The 22,208-nt window shown below is 41.2% G+C and overlaps 2 protein-coding genes across 2 annotated transcripts; both read left to right on the top strand.

Annotated features, from left to right (window-relative positions):
- The first annotated feature begins 201 nt into the window (after positions 1-201).
- On the top strand, positions 202-17,581 carry LOC137378601 (protein starmaker-like). Its single transcript, XM_068048901.1, has 8 exons — positions 202-339; positions 2,170-2,227; positions 2,528-2,656; positions 8,365-8,496; positions 10,319-10,438; positions 12,872-13,003; positions 14,838-14,966; positions 17,433-17,581. The coding sequence occupies exons 1-8, from the start codon at positions 202-204 to the stop codon at positions 17,579-17,581; spliced, it is 987 nt and encodes a 328-aa protein (XP_067905002.1).
- An 882-nt stretch (positions 17,582-18,463) lies between these two features.
- LOC137378600 (uncharacterized) lies at positions 18,464-20,647 on the top strand. Its single transcript, XM_068048900.1, has 2 exons — positions 18,464-18,774; positions 20,509-20,647. Exons 1-2 carry the CDS (start codon positions 18,464-18,466, stop codon positions 20,645-20,647), a joined length of 450 nt encoding a protein of 149 aa, XP_067905001.1.
- The last annotated feature ends 1,561 nt before the right edge of the window (positions 20,648-22,208 follow it).

Here is a 22,208-nt window from a genome sequence, read left to right as displayed (position 1 = left end):
AAGATGAAGAAGCTGAAGATGATGAAGACGAAGAAGAGGAAGACGAAGACGATGAAGAAGACGAAGATGAAGACGAAGAAGATGATGAAGCTGAAGACGAAGAAGACAATGAAGATGAAGATGATGAAGATGTAGATGAAGAAGACGAAGAAGACGAAGAAGACAACGAAGACGACGAAGACGAAGATGAAGACGATAAAGATGAAGATGAAGATGAAGATGAAGATGAAGAAGACGAAGACGATGAAGAAGGCGAAGACGATGAAGAAGACGAAGTCGATGAAGAAGAAGGCGACGAAGAAGATGAAGACGATGAAGAAGATGAAGACGAAGTCAAAGGCGAAGAAGACGAAGAAGACAAAGACGAAGAAGATGAAGACAAAGACGACAAGACGAAGACGATGAAGCAGAAGACGATGAAGATGATGAAGAAGATGAAGACGAAGATGAAGATGAAGACGAAGAAGACAATGAAGATGAAAAAGATGAAGATGATGAAGACAATGAAGACGAAGAGGAAGAGGAAGAGGAAGATGAAGAAGATGAAGACGAAGATGAAGAAGATGAAGACGAAGATGAAGAAGATGAAGACGAAGATGAAGACGGAGATGATGAAGACGAAGACGAAGATGATGAAGACGAAGAAGACGACGAAAACGAAGACGAAGACGAAGAAAACGAAGATGAAGACGAAGGTGATGAAGATGAAGATGATGAAGATGAAGAAGAAGAAGATGCAGATGAAGACGAAGACGAAGAAGACGAAGAAGAAGAAGACGAAGACGAAGATGATGAAGACGACGAAGACGAAGACGAAGAAAACGAAGATGAAGACGAAGGTGATGAAGATGAAGATGACGAAGATGAAGAAGATGCAGATGAAGATGAAGACGAAGCAGACGAAGAAGAAGAAGACGAAGACGAAGAAGATGAAGACGATGAAGAGGAAGACGATGAAGAAGATGAAGAAGATGAAGAAGATGATGAAGATGAAGACGAAGACGAAGATGATGATGAAGGTGAAGAAGAAGAAGATGCAGATGAAGAAGAGGAAGACGATGAAGAAGAAGAAGAAGAAGAAGAAGAAGAAGAAGAAGATGAAGACGAAGACGAAGAAAACGAAGAAGACGAAGACAAAGAAGACAGGACGAAGACGATGAAGAAGAAGACGATGAAGATGAAGACGAAGACGGCAATGAAGACGAAGACGAAGATGAAGACGAAGAAGATGAAAAAGATGAAGATGATGAAGACAATGAAGACGAAGACGAAGAGGAAGGTGATGAAGATGAAGATGAAGATGAAGAAGATGAAGACGAAGATGAAGACGGAGAAGACGAAGAAGATGAAGACAATGAAGAAGATGAGGAAGATGAAGATGAAGAAGATGAAGACGATGAAGACGAAGAAGATGATGCAGACGAAGAAGAGGAAGACAATGAAGAAGAAGAAGAAGATGAAGATGAAGACGAAGAGGAAGAGGATGAAGATGAAGATGAAGAGGATGAAGACGAAGATGAAGACGGAGATGATGAAGACGAAGAAGACGACGAAGACGAAGACGAAGAAAACGAAGATGAAGACGAAGGTGATGAAGATGAAGATGATGAAGATGAAGAAGATGAAGATGAAGATGAAGACGAAGAAGAAGACGAAGACGATGAAGACAAAGACGAAGACGAAGAAGATGAAGACGATGAAGAGGAAGACGATGAAGACGATGAAGACGAAGAAGATGATGAAGATGAAGAAGATGAAGACGATGAAGACGAAGAAGATGATGCAGACGGAGAAGAGGAAGACGATGAAGAAGAAGAAGAAGAAGAAGATGAAGATGAAGACGAAGAGGAAGAGGATGAAGATGAAGATGAAGAGGATGAAGACGAAGATGAAGACGGAGATGATGAAGACGAAGAAGACGACGAAGACGAAGACGAAGAAAACGAAGATGAAGACGAAGGTGATGAAGATGAAGATGATGAAGATGAAGAAGATGAAGATGAAGATGAAGACGAAGAAGAAGACAAAGACGATGAAGACAAAGACGAAGACGAAGAAGATGAAGACGATGAAGAGGAAGACGATGAAGACGATGAAGACGAAGAAGATGATGAAGATGAAGAAGATGAAGACGATGAAGACGAAGAAGATGATGCAGACGGAGAAGAGGAAGACGATGAAGAAGAAGAAGAAGAAGACGAAGAAAACGAAGAAGATGAAGACGAAGGTGATGAAGATGAAGAAGAAGACGAAGGTGATGAAGATGAAGACGAAGACGAAGACGAAGACGAAGAAGAGGAAGAAGCTGAAGATGATGAAGACGAAGAAGAGGAAGACGAAGACGATGAAGAAGACGAAGACGAAGATGAAGACGAGGAAGATGAAGATGAAGCTGATGACGAAGAAGACAATGAAGATGAAGATGATGAAGATGTAGATGAAGAAGACGAAGAAGACGAAGAAGACAACGAAGACGACGAAGACGAAGATGAAGACGAAGACGAAGACGAAGACGATAAAGATGAAGATGAAGATGAAGATGAAGATGAAGAAGACGAAGACGATGAAGAAGGCGAAGACGATGAAGAAGACGAAGTCGATGAAGAAGGCGACGAAGAAGATGAAGACGATGAAGAAGATGAAGACGAAGTCAAAGGCGAAGAAGACGAAGAAGACAAAGACGAAGAAGATGAAGACAAAGACGACAAGACGAAGACGATGAAGCAGAAGACGATGAAGATGATGAAGAAGATGAAGACGAAGACGAAGATGAAGATGAAGACGAAGAAGACAATGAAGATGAAAAAGATGAAGATGATGAAGACAATGAAGACGAAGAGGAAGAGGAAGAGGAAGATGATGAAGATGAAGATGAAGATGAAGATGAAGAAGATGAAGACGAAGATGAAGAAGATGAAGACGAAGATGAAGAAGATGAAGACGAAGATGAAGACGGAGATGATGAAGACGAAGGTGATGAAGATGAAGATGATGAAGATGAAGAAGAAGAAGATGCAGATGAAGACGAAGACGAAGAAGACGAAGATGAAGAAGACGAAGACGAAGACGAAGATGATGAAGACGACGAAGACGAAGACGAAGAAAACGAAGATGAAGACGAAGGTGATGAAGATGAAGATGACGAAGATGAAGAAGATGCAGATGAAGATGAAGACGAAGCAGACGAAGAAGAAGAAGACGAAGACGAAGAAGATGAAGACGATGAAGAGGAAGACGATGAAGAAGATGAAGAAGATGATGAAGATGAAGACGATGAAGACGAAGAATACGAAGACGAAGATGATGATGAAGGAGAAGAAGAAGAAGATGCAGATGAAGAAGATGCAGATGAAGAAGAGGAAGACGATGAAGAAGAAGAAGAAGAAGAAGAAGAAGATGAAGACGCAGACGAAGAAAACGAAGAAGACGAAGACAAAGAAGACAGGACGAAGACGATGAAGAAGAAGACGATGAAGATGAAGACGAAGACGGCAATGAAGACGAAGACGAAGATGAAGACGAAGAAGACAATGAAGATGAAAAAGATGAAGATGATGAAGACAATGAAGACGAAGACGAAGAGGAAGGTGATGAAGATGAAGATGAAGATGAAGAAGATGAAGACGAAGATGAAGACGGAGATGATGAAGACGAAGACGAAGATGATGAAGACGAAGAAGACGACGAAAACGAAGACGAAGACGAAGAAAACGAAGATGAAGACGAAGGTGATGAAGATGAAGATGATGAAGATGCAGATGAAGATGAAGACGAAGAAGACGAAGAAGAAGACGAAGACGAAGAAGACGAAGACGAAGACGAAGAAGATGAAGACGATGAAGACGAAGAAGATGAAGACGATGAAGATGAAGAAGATGATGCAGACGAAGAAGAGGAAGACGAAGAAGAAGAAGGAGATGAAGACGAAGACGAAGAAAACGATGAAGATGAAGAAGAAGACGAAGGTGATGAAGATGAAGAAGATGAAGAAGAAGACGAAGACGAAGAAGACAAAGACGAAGACGAAGACGACGAAGAAGACGAAGACGAAGATGAAGACGAAGATGAAGAAGCTGAAGACGAAGAAGAGGAAGACGAAGACGATGAAGAAGACGGAGACGAAGATGAAGACGAAGAAGATGAAGACGAAGAAGACAATGAAGATGAAGAAGATGAAGATGAAGATGATGAAGACGAAGATGAAGACGAAGATGAAGACGAAGGTGATGAAGACGAAGAAGAAGACGAAGGTGATGAAGATGAAGAAGAAGACGAAGAAGACGACGAAGACGAAGAAGACGAAGACGAAGACGAAGACGAAGACGAAGACGAAGAAGACGAAGACGAAGACGAAGACGAAGACGAAGAAGACGAAGAAGATGAAGACGAAGAAGATGAAGACAAAGACGACAAGACGAAGACGATGAAGAAGAAGACGATGAAGACGATGAAGAAGATGAAGACGAAGACAGCAATGAAGACGAAGATGAAAATGAAGACGAAGAAGACAATGATGAAAAAGATGAAGATGATGAAGACAATGAAGACGAAGAAGAAGAGGAAGAGGAAGATGATCAAGATGAAGATGAAGATGAAGAAGATGAAGACGAAGATGAAGACGGAGATGATGAAGACGAAGACGAAGATGATGAAGACGAAGAAGACGACGAAGACGAAGACGAAGACAACGAAGATGAAGACGAAGGTGATGAAGATGAAGAAGAAGAAGATGCAGATGAAGATGAAGACGAAGAAGAAGACGAAGAAGATGAAGACGAAGATGAAGACGAAGAAGAAGACGAAGAAGATGAAGACGAAGATGAAGACGAAGAAGATGAAGAAGCTGAAGACGATGAAGACGAAGAAGAGGAAGACGAAGACGATGAAGAAGACGAAGACGAAGATGAAGACGAAGAAGATGAAGATGAAGCTGAAGACGAAGAAGACAATGAAGATGAAGAAGATGAAGATGAAGATGATGAAGACGAAGATGAAGACGAAGATGAAGACGAAGGTGATGAAGACGATGAAGATGAAGAAGACGGAGACGAAGATGAAGACGAAGAAGATGAAGATGAAGCTGAAGACGAAGAAGACAATGAAGATGAAGAAGATGAAGATGATGATGATGAAGATGTAGATGAAGAAGACGAAGCAGACGAAGAAGACGACGAAGACGAAGATGAAGACGAAGACGATAAAGAAGATGAAGATGAAGAAGACGAAGACGATGAAGACGATGAAGATGAAGAAGATGAAGAAGACGAAGAAGACGAAGACGATGAAGAAGACGAAGACGATGAAGAAGATAAAGACGAAGAAGACGAAGTCGATGAAGAAGAAGACGACGAAGAAGATGAAGACGATGAAGATGAAGACAAAGGCGAAGAAGACGAAGAAGACAAAGGCGAAGAAGATGAAGAAGACGATAAAGAAGATGAAGATGAAGATGAAGAAGACGAAGACGATGAAGATGAAGAAGACGAAGAAGATGAAGACGATGAAGAAGACGAAGACGATGAAGAAGATAAAGACGAAGATGACGAAGTCGATGAAGAAGACGACGAAGAAGATGAAGACGATGAAGAAGATGAAGACGAAGACAAAGGCAAAGAAGACGAAGAAGACAAAGACGATGAAGATGAAGACAAAGACGACAAGACGAAGACGATGAAGAAGAAGACGATGAAGACGATGAAGAAGATGAAGACGAAGACGGCAATGAAGACGAAGACGAAGATGAAGATGAAGACGAAGACGAAGAAGACAATGAAGTTGAAGAAGATGAAGATGAAGATGAAGAAGACGAAGACGAAGACGATGAAGATGAAGAAGACGAAGACGATGAAGATGAAGAAGACGAAGAAGATGAAGACGATGAAGAAGACGAAGACGATGAATAAGATAAAGACGAAGAAGACGAAGTCGATGAAGAAGAAGACGACGAAGAAGATGAAGACGATGAAGAAGATGAAGACGAAGACAAAGGCGAAGAAGACGAAGAAGACAAAGACGAAGAAGATGAAGACAAAGACGACAAGACGAAGACGATGAAGAAGAAGATGATGAAGACGATGAAGAAGATGAAGACGAAGACAGCAATGAAGACGAAGACGAAGATGAAAATGAAGACGAAGAAGACAATGATGAAAAAGATGAAGATGATGAAGACAATGAAGACGAAGACGAAGAGGAAGAGGAAGATGATCAAGATGAAGATGAAGATGAAGAAGATGAAGACGGAGATGAAGACGAAGATGATGAAGACGAAGAAGACGACGAAGACGAAGACGAAGACAACGAAGATGAAGACGAAGGTGATGAAGATGAAGAAGAAGAAGATGCAGATGAAGATGAAGACGAAGAAGACGAAGAAGAAGACGAAGACGAAGACGACGAAGATGAAGACGAAGACGATGAAGAGGAAGACGATGAAGATGAAGAAGAAGAAGATGCAGATGAAGATAAAGATGAAGAAGAAGAAGACGAAGACGAAGAAGACGAAGATGAAGACGAAGAAGATGAAGACGATGAAGAGGAAGACGATGAAGACGAAGAAGATGAAGAAGATGATGAAGATGAAGACGATGATGAAGATGAAGACAATGAAGACGAAGAAGACGAAGATGAAGGCGAAGAAGAAGAAGATGCAGACGAAGAAGAGGAAGACGATGAAGAAGAAGAAGAAGAAGATGAAGACGAAGACGAAGAAAACGAAGAAGACGAAGACAAAGAAGACAAGACGAAGACGATGAAGAAGACGATGAAGACGATGAAGAAGATGAAGACGAAGACGGCAATGAAGACGAAGACGAAGATGAAGATGAAGACGAAGAAGACAATGAAGATGAAAAAGATGAAGATGATGAAGACAATGAAGACGAAGACGAAGAGGAAGAGGAAGATGATGAAGATGAAGAAGATGAAGACGAAGATGAAGACGGAGATGATGAAGACGAAGACGAAGATGATGAAGACGAAGAAGACGACGAAAACGAAGACGAAGATGAAGACGAAGGTGATGAAGATGATGAAGATGAAGATGAAGATGAAGACGAACAATACGAAGAAGACGAAGATGAAGACGAAGACGATGAAGACGAAGACGAAGAAGATGAAGACGATGAAGACGATGAAGATGAAGAAGATGAAGATGAAGACGATGAAGACGAAGAAGACGAAGACAAAGATGAAGATGATAATGAAGGCGAAGAAGAAGAAGAAGAAGAAGATGAAGAAGATGATGCAGACGAAGAAGAGGAAGAAGAAGAAGAAGAAGATGAAGACGAAGACGAAGAAAACGAAGAAGACGAAGACGAAGAAGATGAAGACAAAGAAGACAAGACCAAGACGATGAAGAAGAAGACGATGAAGATGATGAAGAAGATGAAGAAGATGAAGATGAAGAAAAAGAGGAAAATGAAGAAGATGAAGATGAAGATGAAGATGATGATGAAGACGAAGAAGAGGAAGACAATGAAGAAGATGAAGAAGATGAAGAAGAAGAGGAAGATGAAGAAGATGAAGACGATGAAGACGATGAAGACGGAGAAGACGAAGAAGATGAAGACAATGAAGAAGAAGAGGAAGATGAAGATGAAGAAAATGAAGACGATGAAGACGAAGAAGATGATGCAGACGAAGAAGAGGAAGACGATGAAGAAGAAGAAGAAGAAGAAGAAGATGAAGATGAAGACGAAGAGGAAGATGATGAAGATGAAGATGAAGAGGATGAAGACGAAGATGAAGACGGAGATGATGAAGACGAAGAAGACGACGAAGACGAAGACGAAGAAAACGAAGATGAAGACGAAGGTGATGAAGATGAAGATGATGAAGATGAAGAAGATGAAGATGAAGATGAAGACGAAGACGAAGACGAAGACGAAGACGATGAAGACAAAGACGAAGACGAAGAAGATGAAGACGATGAAGAGGAAGACGATGAAGACGATGAAGACGAAGAAGATGATGAAGATGAAGAAGATGAAGACGATGAAGACGAAGAAGATGATGCAGACGAAGAAGAGGAAGACGATGAAGAAGAAGAAGAAGAAGACGAAGAAAACGAAGAAGACGAAGATGAAGACGAAGGTGATGAAGATGAAGAAGACGAAGGTGATGAAGATGAAGACGAAGACGAAGACGAAGAAGAAGACGAAGAAGATGAAGAAGCTGAAGATGATGAAGACGAAGAAGAGGAAGACGAAGACGATGAAGAAGACGAAGATGAAGACGAAGAAGATGATGAAGCTGAAGACGAAGAAGACAATGAAGATGAAGATGATGAAGATGTAGATGAAGAAGACGAAGAAGACGAAGAAGACAACGAAGACGACGAAGACGAAGATGAAGACGATAAAGATGAAGATGAAGATGAAGATGAAGAAGACGAAGACGATGAAGAAGGCGAAGACGATGAAGAAGACGAAGTCGATGAAGAAGAAGGCGACGAAGAAGATGAAGACGATGAAGAAGATGAAGACGAAGTCAAAGGCGAAGAAGACGAAGAAGACAAAGACGAAGAAGATGAAGACAAAGACGACAAGACGAAGACGATGAAGCAGAAGACGATGAAGATGATGAAGAAGATGAAGACGAAGATGAAGATGAAGACGAAGAAGACAATGAAGATGAAAAAGATGAAGATGATGAAGACAATGAAGACGAAGAGGAAGAGGAAGAGGAAGATGATGAAGATGAAGACGAAGATGAAGAAGATGAAGACGAAGATGAAGAAGATGAAGACGAAGATGATGAAGACGAAGATGAAGACGGAGATGATGAAGACGAAGACGAAGATGATGAAGACGAAGAAGACGACGAAAACGAAGACGAAGACGAAGAAAACGAAGATGAAGACGAAGGTGATGAAGATGAAGATGATGAAGATGAAGAAGAAGAAGATGCAGATGAAGACGAAGACGAAGAAGACGAAGAAGAAGAAGACGAAGACGAAGACGAAGATGATGAAGACGACGAAGACGAAGAAAACGAAGATGAAGACGAAGGTGATGAAGATGAAGATGACGAAGATGAAGAAGATGCAGATGAAGATGAAGACGAAGCAGACGAAGAAGAAGAAGACGAAGACGAAGAAGATGAAGACGATGAAGAGGAAGACGATGAAGAAGATGAAGAAGATGATGAAGATGAAGACGAAGACGAAGACGAAGATGAAGATGATGATGAAGGTGAAGAAGAAGAAGATGCAGATGAAGAAGAGGAAGACGATGAAGAAGAAGAAGAAGAAGAAGAAGAAGAAGAAGAAGATGAAGACGAAGACGAAGAAAACGAAGAAGACGAAGACAAAGAAGACAGGACGAAGACGATGAAGAAGAAGACGATGAAGATGAAGACGAAGACGGCAATGAAGACGAAGACGAAGATGAAGACGAAGAAGATGAAAAAGATGAAGATGATGAAGACAATGAAGACGAAGACGAAGAGGAAGGTGATGAAGATGAAGATGAAGATGAAGAAGATGAAGACGAAGATGAAGACGGAGAAGACGAAGAAGATGAAGACAATGAAGAAGATGAGGAAGATGAAGATGAAGAAGATGAAGACGATGAAGACGAAGAAGATGATGCAGACGAAGAAGAGGAAGACGATGAAGAAGAAGAAGAAGAAGAAGAAGATGAAGATGAAGACGAAGAGGAAGAGGATGAAGATGAAGATGAAGAGGATGAAGACGAAGATGAAGACGGAGATGATGAAGACGAAGAAGACGACGAAGACGAAGACGAAGAAAACGAAGATGAAGACGAAGGTGATGAAGATGAAGATGATGAAGATGAAGAAGATGAAGATGAAGATGAAGACGAAGAAGAAGACGAAGACGATGAAGACAAAGACGAAGACGAAGAAGATGAAGACGATGAAGAGGAAGACGATGAAGACGATGAAGACGAAGAAGATGATGAAGATGAAGAAGATGAAGACGATGAAGACGAAGAAGATGATGCAGACGAAGAAGAGGAAGACGATGAAGAAGAAGAAGAAGACGACGAAGAAAACGAAGAAGATGAAGACAAAGGTGATGAAGATGAAGAAGAAGACGAAGGTGATGAAGATGAAGACGAAGACGAAGACGAAGACGAAGAAGAGGAAGAAGCTGAAGATGATGAAGACGAAGAAGAGGAAGACGAAGACGATGAAGAAGACGAAGATGAAGATGAAGCTGATGACGAAGAAGACAATGAAGATGAAGATGATGAAGATGTAGATGAAGAAGACGAAGAAGACGAAGAAGACAACGAAGACGACGAAGACGAAGATGAAGACGAAGACGATAAAGATGAAGATGAAGATGAAGATGAAGATGAAGATGAAGATGAAGAAGACGAAGACGATGAAGAAGGCGAAGACGATGAAGAAGACGAAGTCGATGAAGAAGGCGACGAAGAAGATGAAGACGATGAAGACGAAGTCAAAGGCGAAGAAGACGAAGAAGACAAAGACGAAGAAGATGAAGACAAAGACGACAAGACGAAGACGATGAAGCAGAAGAAGAGGAAGACGAAGACGATGAAGAAGACGATGACGAAGATGAAGATGAAGATGAAGACGAAGAGGATGAAGATGAAGAAGATGAAGATGAAGATGATGAAGATGTAGATGAAGACGAAGACGACAATGAAGACGACGAAGACGAAGATGAAGATGAAGACGATAAAGAAGATGAAGATGAAGACGAAGAAGACGAAGAAGACGAAGACGATGAAGAAGATGAAGACGAAGACAAAGGCGAAGAAGACGAAGAAGACAAAGACGAAGATGATGAAGACAAAGACGACAAGACGAAGACGATGAAGAAGAAGACGATGAAGACGATGAAGAAGATGAAGAGGAAGACGGCAATGAAGACGAAGACGAAGATGAAGATGAAGACGAAGAAGACAATGAAGATGAAGAAGATGAAAATGATGAAGACAATGAAGACGAAGACGAAGAGGAAGATGAAGAGGACGAAGAGGAAGAGGAAGATGATGAAGATGAAGAGGTTGAAGACGAAGATGAAGACGGAGATGATGAAGACGAAGACAAAGATGATGAAGACGACAAAGACGACGAAGACGAAGACGATGAAGACGAAGAAGACGACGAAGACGAAGACGAAGAAAACGAAGAAGACGAAGATGAAGACGAAGGTGATGAAGATGATGAAGATGAAGAAGAAGAAGATGCAGATGAAGATGAAGACGAAGAAGACGAAGAAGAAGACGAAGACGATGACGAAGACGATGAAGACGAAGACGATGAAGACGAAGACGAAGACGATGAAGAGGAAGATGATGAAGAAGATGAAGATGAAGATGAAGACGATGAAGACGAAGAAGACGAAGAATATGATGATGAAGATGAAGATGATGAAGAAGACGAAGAAGAAGAAGAAGATGAAGATGAAGAAGATGATGAAGATGAAGAAGAGGAAGACGATGAAGAAGAAGATGAAGAAGAAGATGAAGATGAAGATGATGAAGACGATGAAGACGAAGAAGAAGATGATGAAGATGAAGATGAAGACGATGAAGATGATGAAGGCGAAGACGAAGATGAAGACGAAGACGAAGACGATGAAGACGAAGACGATGAAGACGAAGAAGAAGACGAAGAAGACGAAGAAGAAGACGAAGAAGAAGACGAAGAAGAAGACGATGAAGACGAAGAAGATGAAGACGATGAAGACGAAAATGATGAAGACGAAGAAGAAGATGAAGATGAAGACGATAAAGAAGATGAAGATGAAGACGATGAAGAAGATGAAGAAGATGAAGATGAAGACGAAGAAGACGAAGACAAAGACGATGAAGACGAATAAGACGAAGACGAAGACGATGAAGAAGACGAAGACGATGAAGAAGACGAAGACGATGAAGAAGAAGATGAAGAAGACGAAGACGATGAAGAAGATGAAGACGAAGACGAAGACGATGAAGAAGATGAAGACGAAGACAAAGACGAAGACAAAGACGAAGAAGACGAAGAAGACGAAGAAGACGAAGAAGACGAAGACGAAGAAGACGAAGAAGACGAAGAAGACAAGACGAAGACGATGAAGAAGAAGAAGATGAAGACGACAATGAAGACGAAGATGAAGATGAAGACGAAGAAGACAATGAAGATGAAGAAGATGAAGATGATGAAGATGAAGAAGACAATGAAGACGAAGACGAAGAGGAAGAAGAGGAGGACGAAGAGGAAGAAGAAGATGATGAAGATGAAGATGAAGAGGATGAAGACGAAGATGAAGACGGAGATGATGAAGACGAAGAAGACGACGAAGACGAAGACGAAGAAAACGAAGATGAAGACGAAGGTGATGAAGATGAAGATGATGAAGATGAAGAAGATGAAGATGAAGATGAAGACGAAGACGAAGACGAAGACGAAGACGATGAAGACAAAGACGAAGACGAAGAAGATGAAGACGATGAAGAGGAAGACGATGAAGACGATGAAGACGAAGAAGATGATGAAGATGAAGAAGATGAAGACGATGAAGACGATGAAGACGAAGAAGATGATGCAGACGAAGAAGAGGAAGACGATGAAGAAGAAGAAGAAGAAGACGAAGAAAACGAAGAAGACGAAGATGAAGACGAAGGTGATGAAGATGAAGAAGACGAAGGTGATGAAGATGAAGACGAAGACGAAGACGAAGAAGAAGACGAAGAAGATGAAGAAGCTGAAGATGATGAAGACGAAGAAGAGGAAGACGAAGACGATGAAGAAGACGAAGATGAAGACGAAGAAGATGATGAAGCTGAAGACGAAGAAGACAATGAAGATGAAGATGATGAAGATGTAGATGAAGAAGACGAAGAAGACGAAGAAGACAACGAAGACGAAGATGAAGACGATAAAGATGAAGATGAAGATGAAGATGAAGAAGACGAAGACGATGAAGAAGGCGAAGACGATGAAGAAGACGAAGTCGATGAAGAAGAAGGCGACGAAGAAGATGAAGACGATGAAGAAGATGAAGACGAAGTCAAAGGCGAAGAAGACGAAGAAGACAAAGACGAAGAAGATGAAGACAAAGACGACAAGACGAAGACGATGAAGCAGAAGACGATGAAGATGATGAAGAAGATGAAGACGAAGATGAAGATGAAGACGAAGAAGACAATGAAGATGAAAAAGATGAAGATGATGAAGACAATGAAGACGAAGAGGAAGAGGAAGAGGAAGATGATGAAGATGAAGACGAAGATGAAGAAGATGAAGACGAAGATGAAGAAGATGAAGACGAAGATGATGAAGACGAAGATGAAGACGGAGATGATGAAGACGAAGACGAAGATGATGAAGACGAAGAAGACGACGAAAACGAAGACGAAGACGAAGAAAACGAAGATGAAGACGAAGGTGATGAAGATGAAGATGATGAAGATGAAGAAGAAGAAGAAGAAGATGCAGATGAAGACGAAGACGAAGAAGACGAAGAAGAAGAAGACGAAGACGAAGACGAAGATGATGAAGACGACGAAGACGAAGACGAAGAAAACGAAGATGAAGACGAAGGTGATGAAGATGAAGATGACGAAGATGAAGAAGATGCAGATGAAGATGAAGACGAAGCAGACGAAGAAGAAGAAGACGAAGACGAAGAAGATGAAGACGATGAAGAGGAAGACGATGAAGAAGATGAAGAAGATGATGAAGATGAAGACGAAGACGAAGACGAAGATGAAGATGATGATGAAGGTGAAGAAGAAGAAGATGCAGATGAAGAAGAGGAAGACGATGAAGAAGAAGAAGAAGAAGAAGAAGAAGAAGAAGAAGAAGATGAAGACGAAGACGAAGAAAACGAAGAAGACGAAGACAAAGAAGACAGGACGAAGACGATGAAGAAGAAGACGATGAAGATGAAGACGAAGACGGCAATGAAGACGAAGACGAAGATGAAGACGAAGAAGATGAAAAAGATGAAGATGATGAAGACAATGAAGACGAAGACGAAGAGGAAGGTGATGAAGATGAAGATGAAGATGAAGAAGATGAAGACGAAGATGAAGACGGAGAAGACGAAGAAGATGAAGACAATGAAGAAGATGAGGAAGATGAAGATGAAGAAGATGAAGACGATGAAGACGAAGAAGATGATGCAGACGAAGAAGAGGAAGACGATGAAGAAGAAGAAGAAGAAGAAGAAGATGAAGATGAAGACGAAGAGGAAGAGGATGAAGATGAAGATGAAGAGGATGAAGACGAAGATGAAGACGGAGATGATGAAGACGAAGAAGACGACGAAGACGAAGACGAAGAAAACGAAGATGAAGACGAAGGTGATGAAGATGAAGATGATGAAGATGAAGAAGATGAAGATGAAGATGAAGACGAAGAAGAAGACGAAGACGATGAAGACAAAGACGAAGACGAAGAAGATGAAGACGATGAAGAGGAAGACGATGAAGACGATGAAGACGAAGAAGATGATGAAGATGAAGAAGATGAAGACGATGAAGACGAAGAAGATGATGCAGACGAAGAAGAGGAAGACGATGAAGAAGAAGAAGAAGACGACGAAGAAAACGAAGAAGATGAAGACGAAGGTGATGAAGATGAAGAAGAAGACGAAGGTGATGAAGATGAAGACGAAGACGAAGACGAAGACGAAGAAGAGGAAGAAGCTGAAGATGATGAAGACGAAGAAGAGGAAGACGAAGATGAAGACGAGGAAGATGAAGATGAAGCTGATGACGAAGAAGACAATGAAGATGAAGATGATGAAGATGTAGATGAAGAAGACGAAGAAGACGAAGAAGACAACGAAGACGACGAAGACGAAGATGAAGACGAAGACGATAAAGATGAAGATGAAGATGAAGATGAAGATGAAGATGAAGATGAAGAAGACGAAGACGATGAAGAAGGCGAAGACGATGAAGAAGACGAAGTCGATGAAGAAGGCGACGAAGAAGATGAAGACGATGAAGAAGATGAAGACGAAGTCAAAGGCGAAGAAGACGAAGAAGACAAAGACGAAGAAGATGAAGACAAAGACGACAAGACGAAGACGATGAAGCAGAAGAAGAGGAAGACGAAGACGATGAAGAAGACGATGACGAAGATGAAGATGAAGATGAAGACGAAGAGGATGAAGATGAAGAAGATGAAGATGAAGATGATGAAGATGTAGATGAAGACGAAGACGACAATGAAGACGACGAAGACGAAGATGAAGATGAAGACGATAAAGAAGATGAAGATGAAGACGAAGAAGACGAAGAAGACGAAGACGATGAAGAAGATGAAGACGAAGACAAAGGCGAAGAAGACGAAGAAGACAAAGACGAAGATGATGAAGACAAAGACGACAAGACGAAGACGATGAAGAAGAAGACGATGAAGACGATGAAGAAGATGAAGAGGAAGACGGCAATGAAGACGAAGACGAAGATGAAGATGAAGACGAAGAAGACAATGAAGATGAAGAAGATGAAAATGATGAAGACAATGAAGACGAAGACGAAGAGGAAGATGAAGAGGACGAAGAGGAAGAGGAAGATGATGAAGATGAAGAGGTTGAAGACGAAGATGAAGACGGAGATGATGAAGACGAAGACGAAGATGATGAAGACGACAAAGACGACGAAGACGAAGACGATGAAGACGAAGAAGACGACGAAGACGAAGACGAAGAAAACGAAGAAGACGAAGATGAAGACGAAGGTGATGAAGATGATGAAGATGAAGAAGAAGAAGATGCAGATGAAGATGAAGACGAAGAAGACGAAGAAGAAGACGAAGACGATGACGAAGACGATGAAGACGAAGACGATGAAGACGAAGACGAAGACGATGAAGAGGAAGATGATGAAGAAGATGAAGATGAAGATGAAGACGATGAAGACGATGAAGACGAAGAAGACGAAGAATATGATGATGAAGATGAAGATGATGAAGAAGACGAAGAAGAAGAAGAAGATGAAGATGAAGAAGATGATGAAGATGAAGAAGAGGAAGACGATGAAGAAGAAGATGAAGAAGAAGATGAAGATGAAGATGATGAAGACGATGAAGACGAAGAAGAAGATGATGAAGATGAAGATGAAGACGATGAAGATGATGAAGGCGAAGACGAAGATGAAGACGAAGACGATGAAGACGAAGACGATGAAGACGAAGAAGAAGACGAAGAAGACGAAGAAGAAGACGAAGAAGAAGACGAAGAAGAAGACGAAGAAGAAGACGATGAAGACGAAGAAGATGAAGACGATGAAGACGAAAATGATGAAGACGAAGAAGAAGATGAAGATGAAGACGATAAAGAAGATGAAGATGAAGACGATGAAGAAGATGAAGAAGATGAAGATGAAGACGAAGAAGACGAAGACAAAGACGATGAAGACGAATAAGACGAAGACGAAGACGATGAAGAAGACGAAGACGATGAAGAAGACGAAGACGATGAAGAAGAAGATGAAGAAGACGAAGACGATGAAGAAGATGAAGACGAAGACGAAGACGATGAAGAAGATGAAGACGAAGACAAAGACGAAGACAAAGACGAAGAAGACGAAGAAGACGAAGAAGACGAAGAAGACGAAGACGAAGAAGACGAAGAAGACGAAGAAGACAAGACGAAGACGATGAAGAAGAAGAAGATGAAGACGACAATGAAGACGAAGATGAAGATGAAGACGAAGAAGACAATGAAGATGAAGAAGATGAAGATGATGAAGATGAAGAAGACAATGAAGACGAAGACGAAGAGGAAGAAGAGGAGGACGAAGAGGAAGAAGAAGATGATGAAGATGAAGATGAAGAAGATGAAGATGAAAATGAAGACGGAGATGATGAAGACGAAGAAGATGACGAAGAGGAAGAAAACGAAGAAGACGAAGATGAAGACGAAGGTGATGAAGATGAAGAAGAAGAAGATGCAGATGAAGACGAAGACGAAGACGACGAAGAAGTAGACGAAGACGAACACGAAGACGAAGACGAAGAAGATGAAGACGATGATGACGAAGAAGATGAAGACGATGAAGAGGAAGACGATGAAGATGAAGAAGATGAAGAAGATGATGAAGATAAAGAAGATGAAGAAGATGAAGAAGATGATGAAGATGAAGACGAAAAAGATGAAGATGAAGAAGACGAAGACGAAGAGGAAGACAAAGACAAAGAGGAAGACGAAGACGATGCAGATGAAGATGATGACGAAGACAAAGACAAAGACAAAGACGAAGATGAAGATGACGACGAAGACGAAGAAGAAGACAAAGAAGAAGACGAAGAAGAAAACGAAGAAGAAAACGAAGAAGACGACGATGAAGACGAAGACGAAGAAGACGACGAGGAAGATAAAGATGCAGACGAAGAAGTCGAAGATGAAGAGGAGGAAGATGAAGATGAAGATGAAGATGATGAAGATGAAGCTGATGAAGATGAATATGAAGAAGATGAAGACGATGAAGACGAAGACGAAGAAGATAAAGACGAAGACGAAGAAGATAAAGACGAAGACGAAGAAGATGAAGACAAAGACGAGGAAGACAATGATGAAGACGACGAAGAAGACGACGAAGACAACGAAGATGAAGATCAAGAAGACGAAGAAGTTTAAGACGAAGAAGATGAAGATGAAGACGAAGACGATGAAGACGAAGATGAAGACGAAGAAGAAGACGATGACGAAGATGAAGACGAAGACGATGAAGACGATGAAGACGAAGAAGACGATGAAGACGAAGAAGACGAAGAAGACGAAGAAGACGAAGACGAAGACGACGAAGAAGATGATGAAGATGAAGATGAAGACGAAGACGAAGATGAAGAAGACGATGAAGACGAAGAAGAGGAAGACGATGAAGAAGATGAAGAAGAAGAAGACGAAGAAGATGATGAATATGAAGATGAAGACGAAGAAGAAGATGATGAAGAAGACGATGAAGACGAAGAAGAAGATGAAGACGATGAAGACGAAGACAAAGATGATGAAGACGAAGAAGATGAAGAAGATGAAGATGAAGACGAAGAAGACGAAGACGATGAAGAAGACGAAGAAGACAAGACGAAGACGATGAAGAAGAAGATGAAGACGATGAAGACGATGAAGACGAAGACAAAGATGATGAAGACGAAGACAAAGATGATGAAGACGAAGAAGATGAAGATGATGAAGAAGACGAAGACGAAGACGAAGAAGACGAAGACGAAGACGAAGAAGACGAAGACGATGAAGAAGACGAAGAAAAAGATGAAGATGAAGACGAAGAAGATGAAGATGAAGATGATGAAGATGAAGAAGACAATGAAGACGAAGAGGAAGATGAAGAGGACGAAGAAGAAGAGGAAGATGATGAAGATGAAGAAGATGAAGACGAAGATGAAGACGGAGATGAAGATGATGAAGATGAAGAAGACGACGAAGACAAAGACAAAGATGATGCAGATGAAGATGAAGACGAAGAAGACGATGAAGACGAAGAAAACGAAGACGAAGAAGATGAAGACGAAGACAAAGATGAAGACGATGAAGATGAAGACGAAGACGATGATGATGACAAAGAAGATGAATACGATGAAGAAGATGAAGACGATGAATAAGATGAAGAAGATGAAGAAGAAGATGAAGACGAAGAAGACGAAAACGAAGACGAAGACGAAGACGATGCAGATGAAGATGATGACGAAGACAAAGACGAATATGAAGACGACGACGAAGACGAAGAAGACGACGAAGAAGATGAAGACGAAGATGAAGACGAAGACGAAGAAGACAACGAAGAAGAGGAAGATGAAGATGCAGACGAAGAAGTCGAAGATGAAGAGGAGGAAGATGAAGAGGAGGAAGACGATGAAGACGAAGACGATAAAGATGAAGATGAAGATGAAGACGAAGAAGATGAAGACGATGAAGAAGACGAAGACGAAGAAGACGAAGAAGACTAAGACGATGAAGAAGACGAAGACGATGAAGAAGATAAAGATGAAGAAGATAAAGATGAAGAAGATGAAGACGAAGACAATGAAGATGAAGAAGATGAAGAAGAAGATGATGATGAAGATGACAATGAAGACGAAGACGAAGAGGAAGATGATGAAGATGATGATGATGAAGATGAAGATGAAGAGGATGAAGAGGAAGAGGAAGAGAAAGATGATGAAGAAGATGAAGACGAAGACGAAGACGATGAAGAAGATGAAGACGATGAAGAAGATGAAGAAGATGAAGACGAAGACGACAATGAAGACGAAGACGAAGACAAAGATGAAGACGAAGAAGACAATGAAGATGAAGAAGATGAAGACGAAGAAGAAGACGACGAAGACGAAGAAGACGAAGAAGACGAAGACGAAGAAGATGAAGACGATGAAGATGAAGATGAAGACGATGAATAAGATGAAGAAGAAGATGAAGACGAAGAAGACGAAGAAGACGAAGACGAAGAAGACGAAGAGGAAGACGAAGAGGAAGACGAAGAGGAAGATGAAGACGATGCAGATGAAGATGATGACGAAGACAAAGACAAAGACGAAGATGAAGACGACGACGAAGACGAAGACGAAGAAGACGACGAAGATGAAGACGAAGATGAAGACGAAGATGAAGACGAAGATGAAGAAGACAACGAAGAAGAGGAAGATGAAGATGCAGATGAAGAAGTCGAAGATGATGAGGAGGAAGATGAAGAGGAGGAAGATGAAGAGGAGGAAGATGAAGATGATGAAGATGATGAAGATGAAGATGATGAAGACGAAGACGAAGACGAAGAAGACGAAGAAGACTAAGACAATGAAGAAGACGAAGACGATGAAGAAGATAAAGATGAAGACGAAGACGAAGACAATGAAGATGAAGACGAAGACAATGAAGATGAAGAAGATGAAGATGACAATGAAGACGAAGACGAAGAGGAAGATGATGAAGATGATGAAGACAAAGACGATGACGAAGACGGAGATGATGAAGACGATGACGAAGACAATGAAGACAAAGACGAAGACGATGAAGACAAAGACGAAGACGATGAAGAAGACGAAGAAGACGAAGAAGACGAAGACGAAGAAGATGAAGATGAAGATGAAGAAGACGATGAAGACGAAGAAGAGGAAGACGATGAAGAAGATGAAGATGAAGAAGAAGACGATGAAGATGAAGAAGATGAAGATGATGAAGATGAAGAAGACAATGAAGACAAAGACGAAGAGGAAGATGAAGAGGACAAAGAGGAAGAGGAAGAGGAAGATTATGAAGATGAAGATGAAGAAGATGAAGACGAAGATGAAGACGAAGATGAAGACGAAGATGAAGACGGAGATGATGAAGACGAAGATGAAGACAATGAAGACGAAGAGGAAGATGATGAAGACGATGAAGACGAAGAAGAAGAATACGAAGAAAAAGACGAAGAAGACAAAGACGAAGAAGACAAAGAAGACGAAGAAGATAAAGACGAAGATGAAGACGATGAAGACGACGAAGAAGAGGAAGATGAAGATGAAGACGAAGACGAAGAAGAAGTCGAAGATGAAGATGAAGATGAAGAGGAGGAAGATGAAGATGAAGATGAAGACGACGAAGATGAAGACGAAGATGAAGAGGAAGATGAAAACGAAGAAGACTAAGAAGACGAAGAAGACGAAGAAGACGAAGACGATGAAGACGAAGATGATGAAGACAAGATGATGAAGACGAAGAAGAAGAAGATGAAGACGAAGAAGCCGAAGACGATGACGATGAAGACGAAGACAAAGAAGAAAATGAAGACGATGAAGAAGATGAAGATGAAGAAGAGGAAGACGATGAAGAAGATGAAGATGAAGACAAAGACGAAGAAGATGAAGACGAAGACAAAGACGAAGAAGATGAAGACGAAGAAGACAAAGACGAAGAAGATGAAGACGAAGAAGACAAGACGAAGACGATGAAGGAGAAGATGAAGACGATGAAGAAGATGAAGACGAAGACGACAATGAAGACGAAGATGAAGATGAAGACGAAGAAGACAATGAAAATCAAAATGAAGATGAAGATGATGAAGATGAAGATGATGAAGATGAAGAAGACAATGAAGACGAAGACGAAGAGGAAGATGAAGAGGACGAAGAGGAAGAGGAAGATGATGAAGATGAAGATGAAGAAGATGAAGACGAAGATGAAGACGGAGATGATGAAGACGAAGATGAAGAAGAAGAAGAAGAAGATGCAGATGAAGATGAAGACGAAGAAGAAGATGAAGACGATGAAGACGAAGAAGATGAAGACGAAGGTGATGAAGATGAAGAAGAAGAAGATGCAGATGAAGATGAAGACGAAGAAGATGAAGACGATGAAGACGATGAAGACGAAGACGAACGCGAAGAAGACAATGAAGACGATAATGATGACGAAGAAGATGAAGACAATGAATAAGATGAAGACGAAGAAGATGAAGATGAAGAAGACAAAGACGAAGACGAAGACGAAGACGAAGAGGAAGACGAAGAGGAAGACGAAGAGGAAGACGAAGAGGAAGACGAAGGCGATGCAGATGAAGATGATGACGAAGACAAAGACGAAGAAGAAGATGAAGAAGACGAAGACGAAGACGAAGACGAAGACGAAGAAGACGACGAAGAAGAGGAAGATGAAGATGCAGACGATGAAGATGATGAAGACGAAGACGAAGGCGAAGAAGACAATGAAGACGATAATGATGACGAAGAAGATGAAGACGATGAAGACGATGAAGACGAAGACGAAGGCGAAGAAGACGATGAAGACGATAATGATGACGAAGAAGATGAAGACGATGAAGAAGATGAAGACGATGAAGAAGAAGATGAAGACGAAGAAGATGAAGACGAAGAAGACGAAGACGAAGAAGACGAAGACGAAGAGGAAGAAGACGAAGAGGAAGACGAAGAGGAAGACGAAGAGGAAGACGAAGAGGAAGACGATGCAGATGAAGATGATGACGAAGACAAAGACGAAGATGAAGACGACGACGAAGAAGAAGACGAAGAAGATGAAGACGAAGATGAAGACGAAGATGAAGACGAAGACGAAGACGAAGACGACGACGAAGAAAAGGAAGATGAAGATGCAGACGAAGAAGTCGAAGATGAAGAGGAGGAAGATGAAGAGGAGGAAGATGAAGGTGATGAAGATGAAGAAGAAGACGATGACGATGAAGACGATGAAGACGATGAAGACGAAGACGAAGAAGACAACGATGAAGACGATGAAGAAGAAGACGAAGAAGACG

The sequence above is a fragment of the Heterodontus francisci genome, chromosome 17, assembly GCF_036365525.1.
Source record: "Heterodontus francisci isolate sHetFra1 chromosome 17, sHetFra1.hap1, whole genome shotgun sequence".
NCBI lineage: Eukaryota > Metazoa > Chordata > Chondrichthyes > Heterodontiformes > Heterodontidae > Heterodontus > Heterodontus francisci.
Note: the sequence above shows the minus strand (reverse complement) of the source record. Positions and strands in the feature narration are given on the sequence as shown.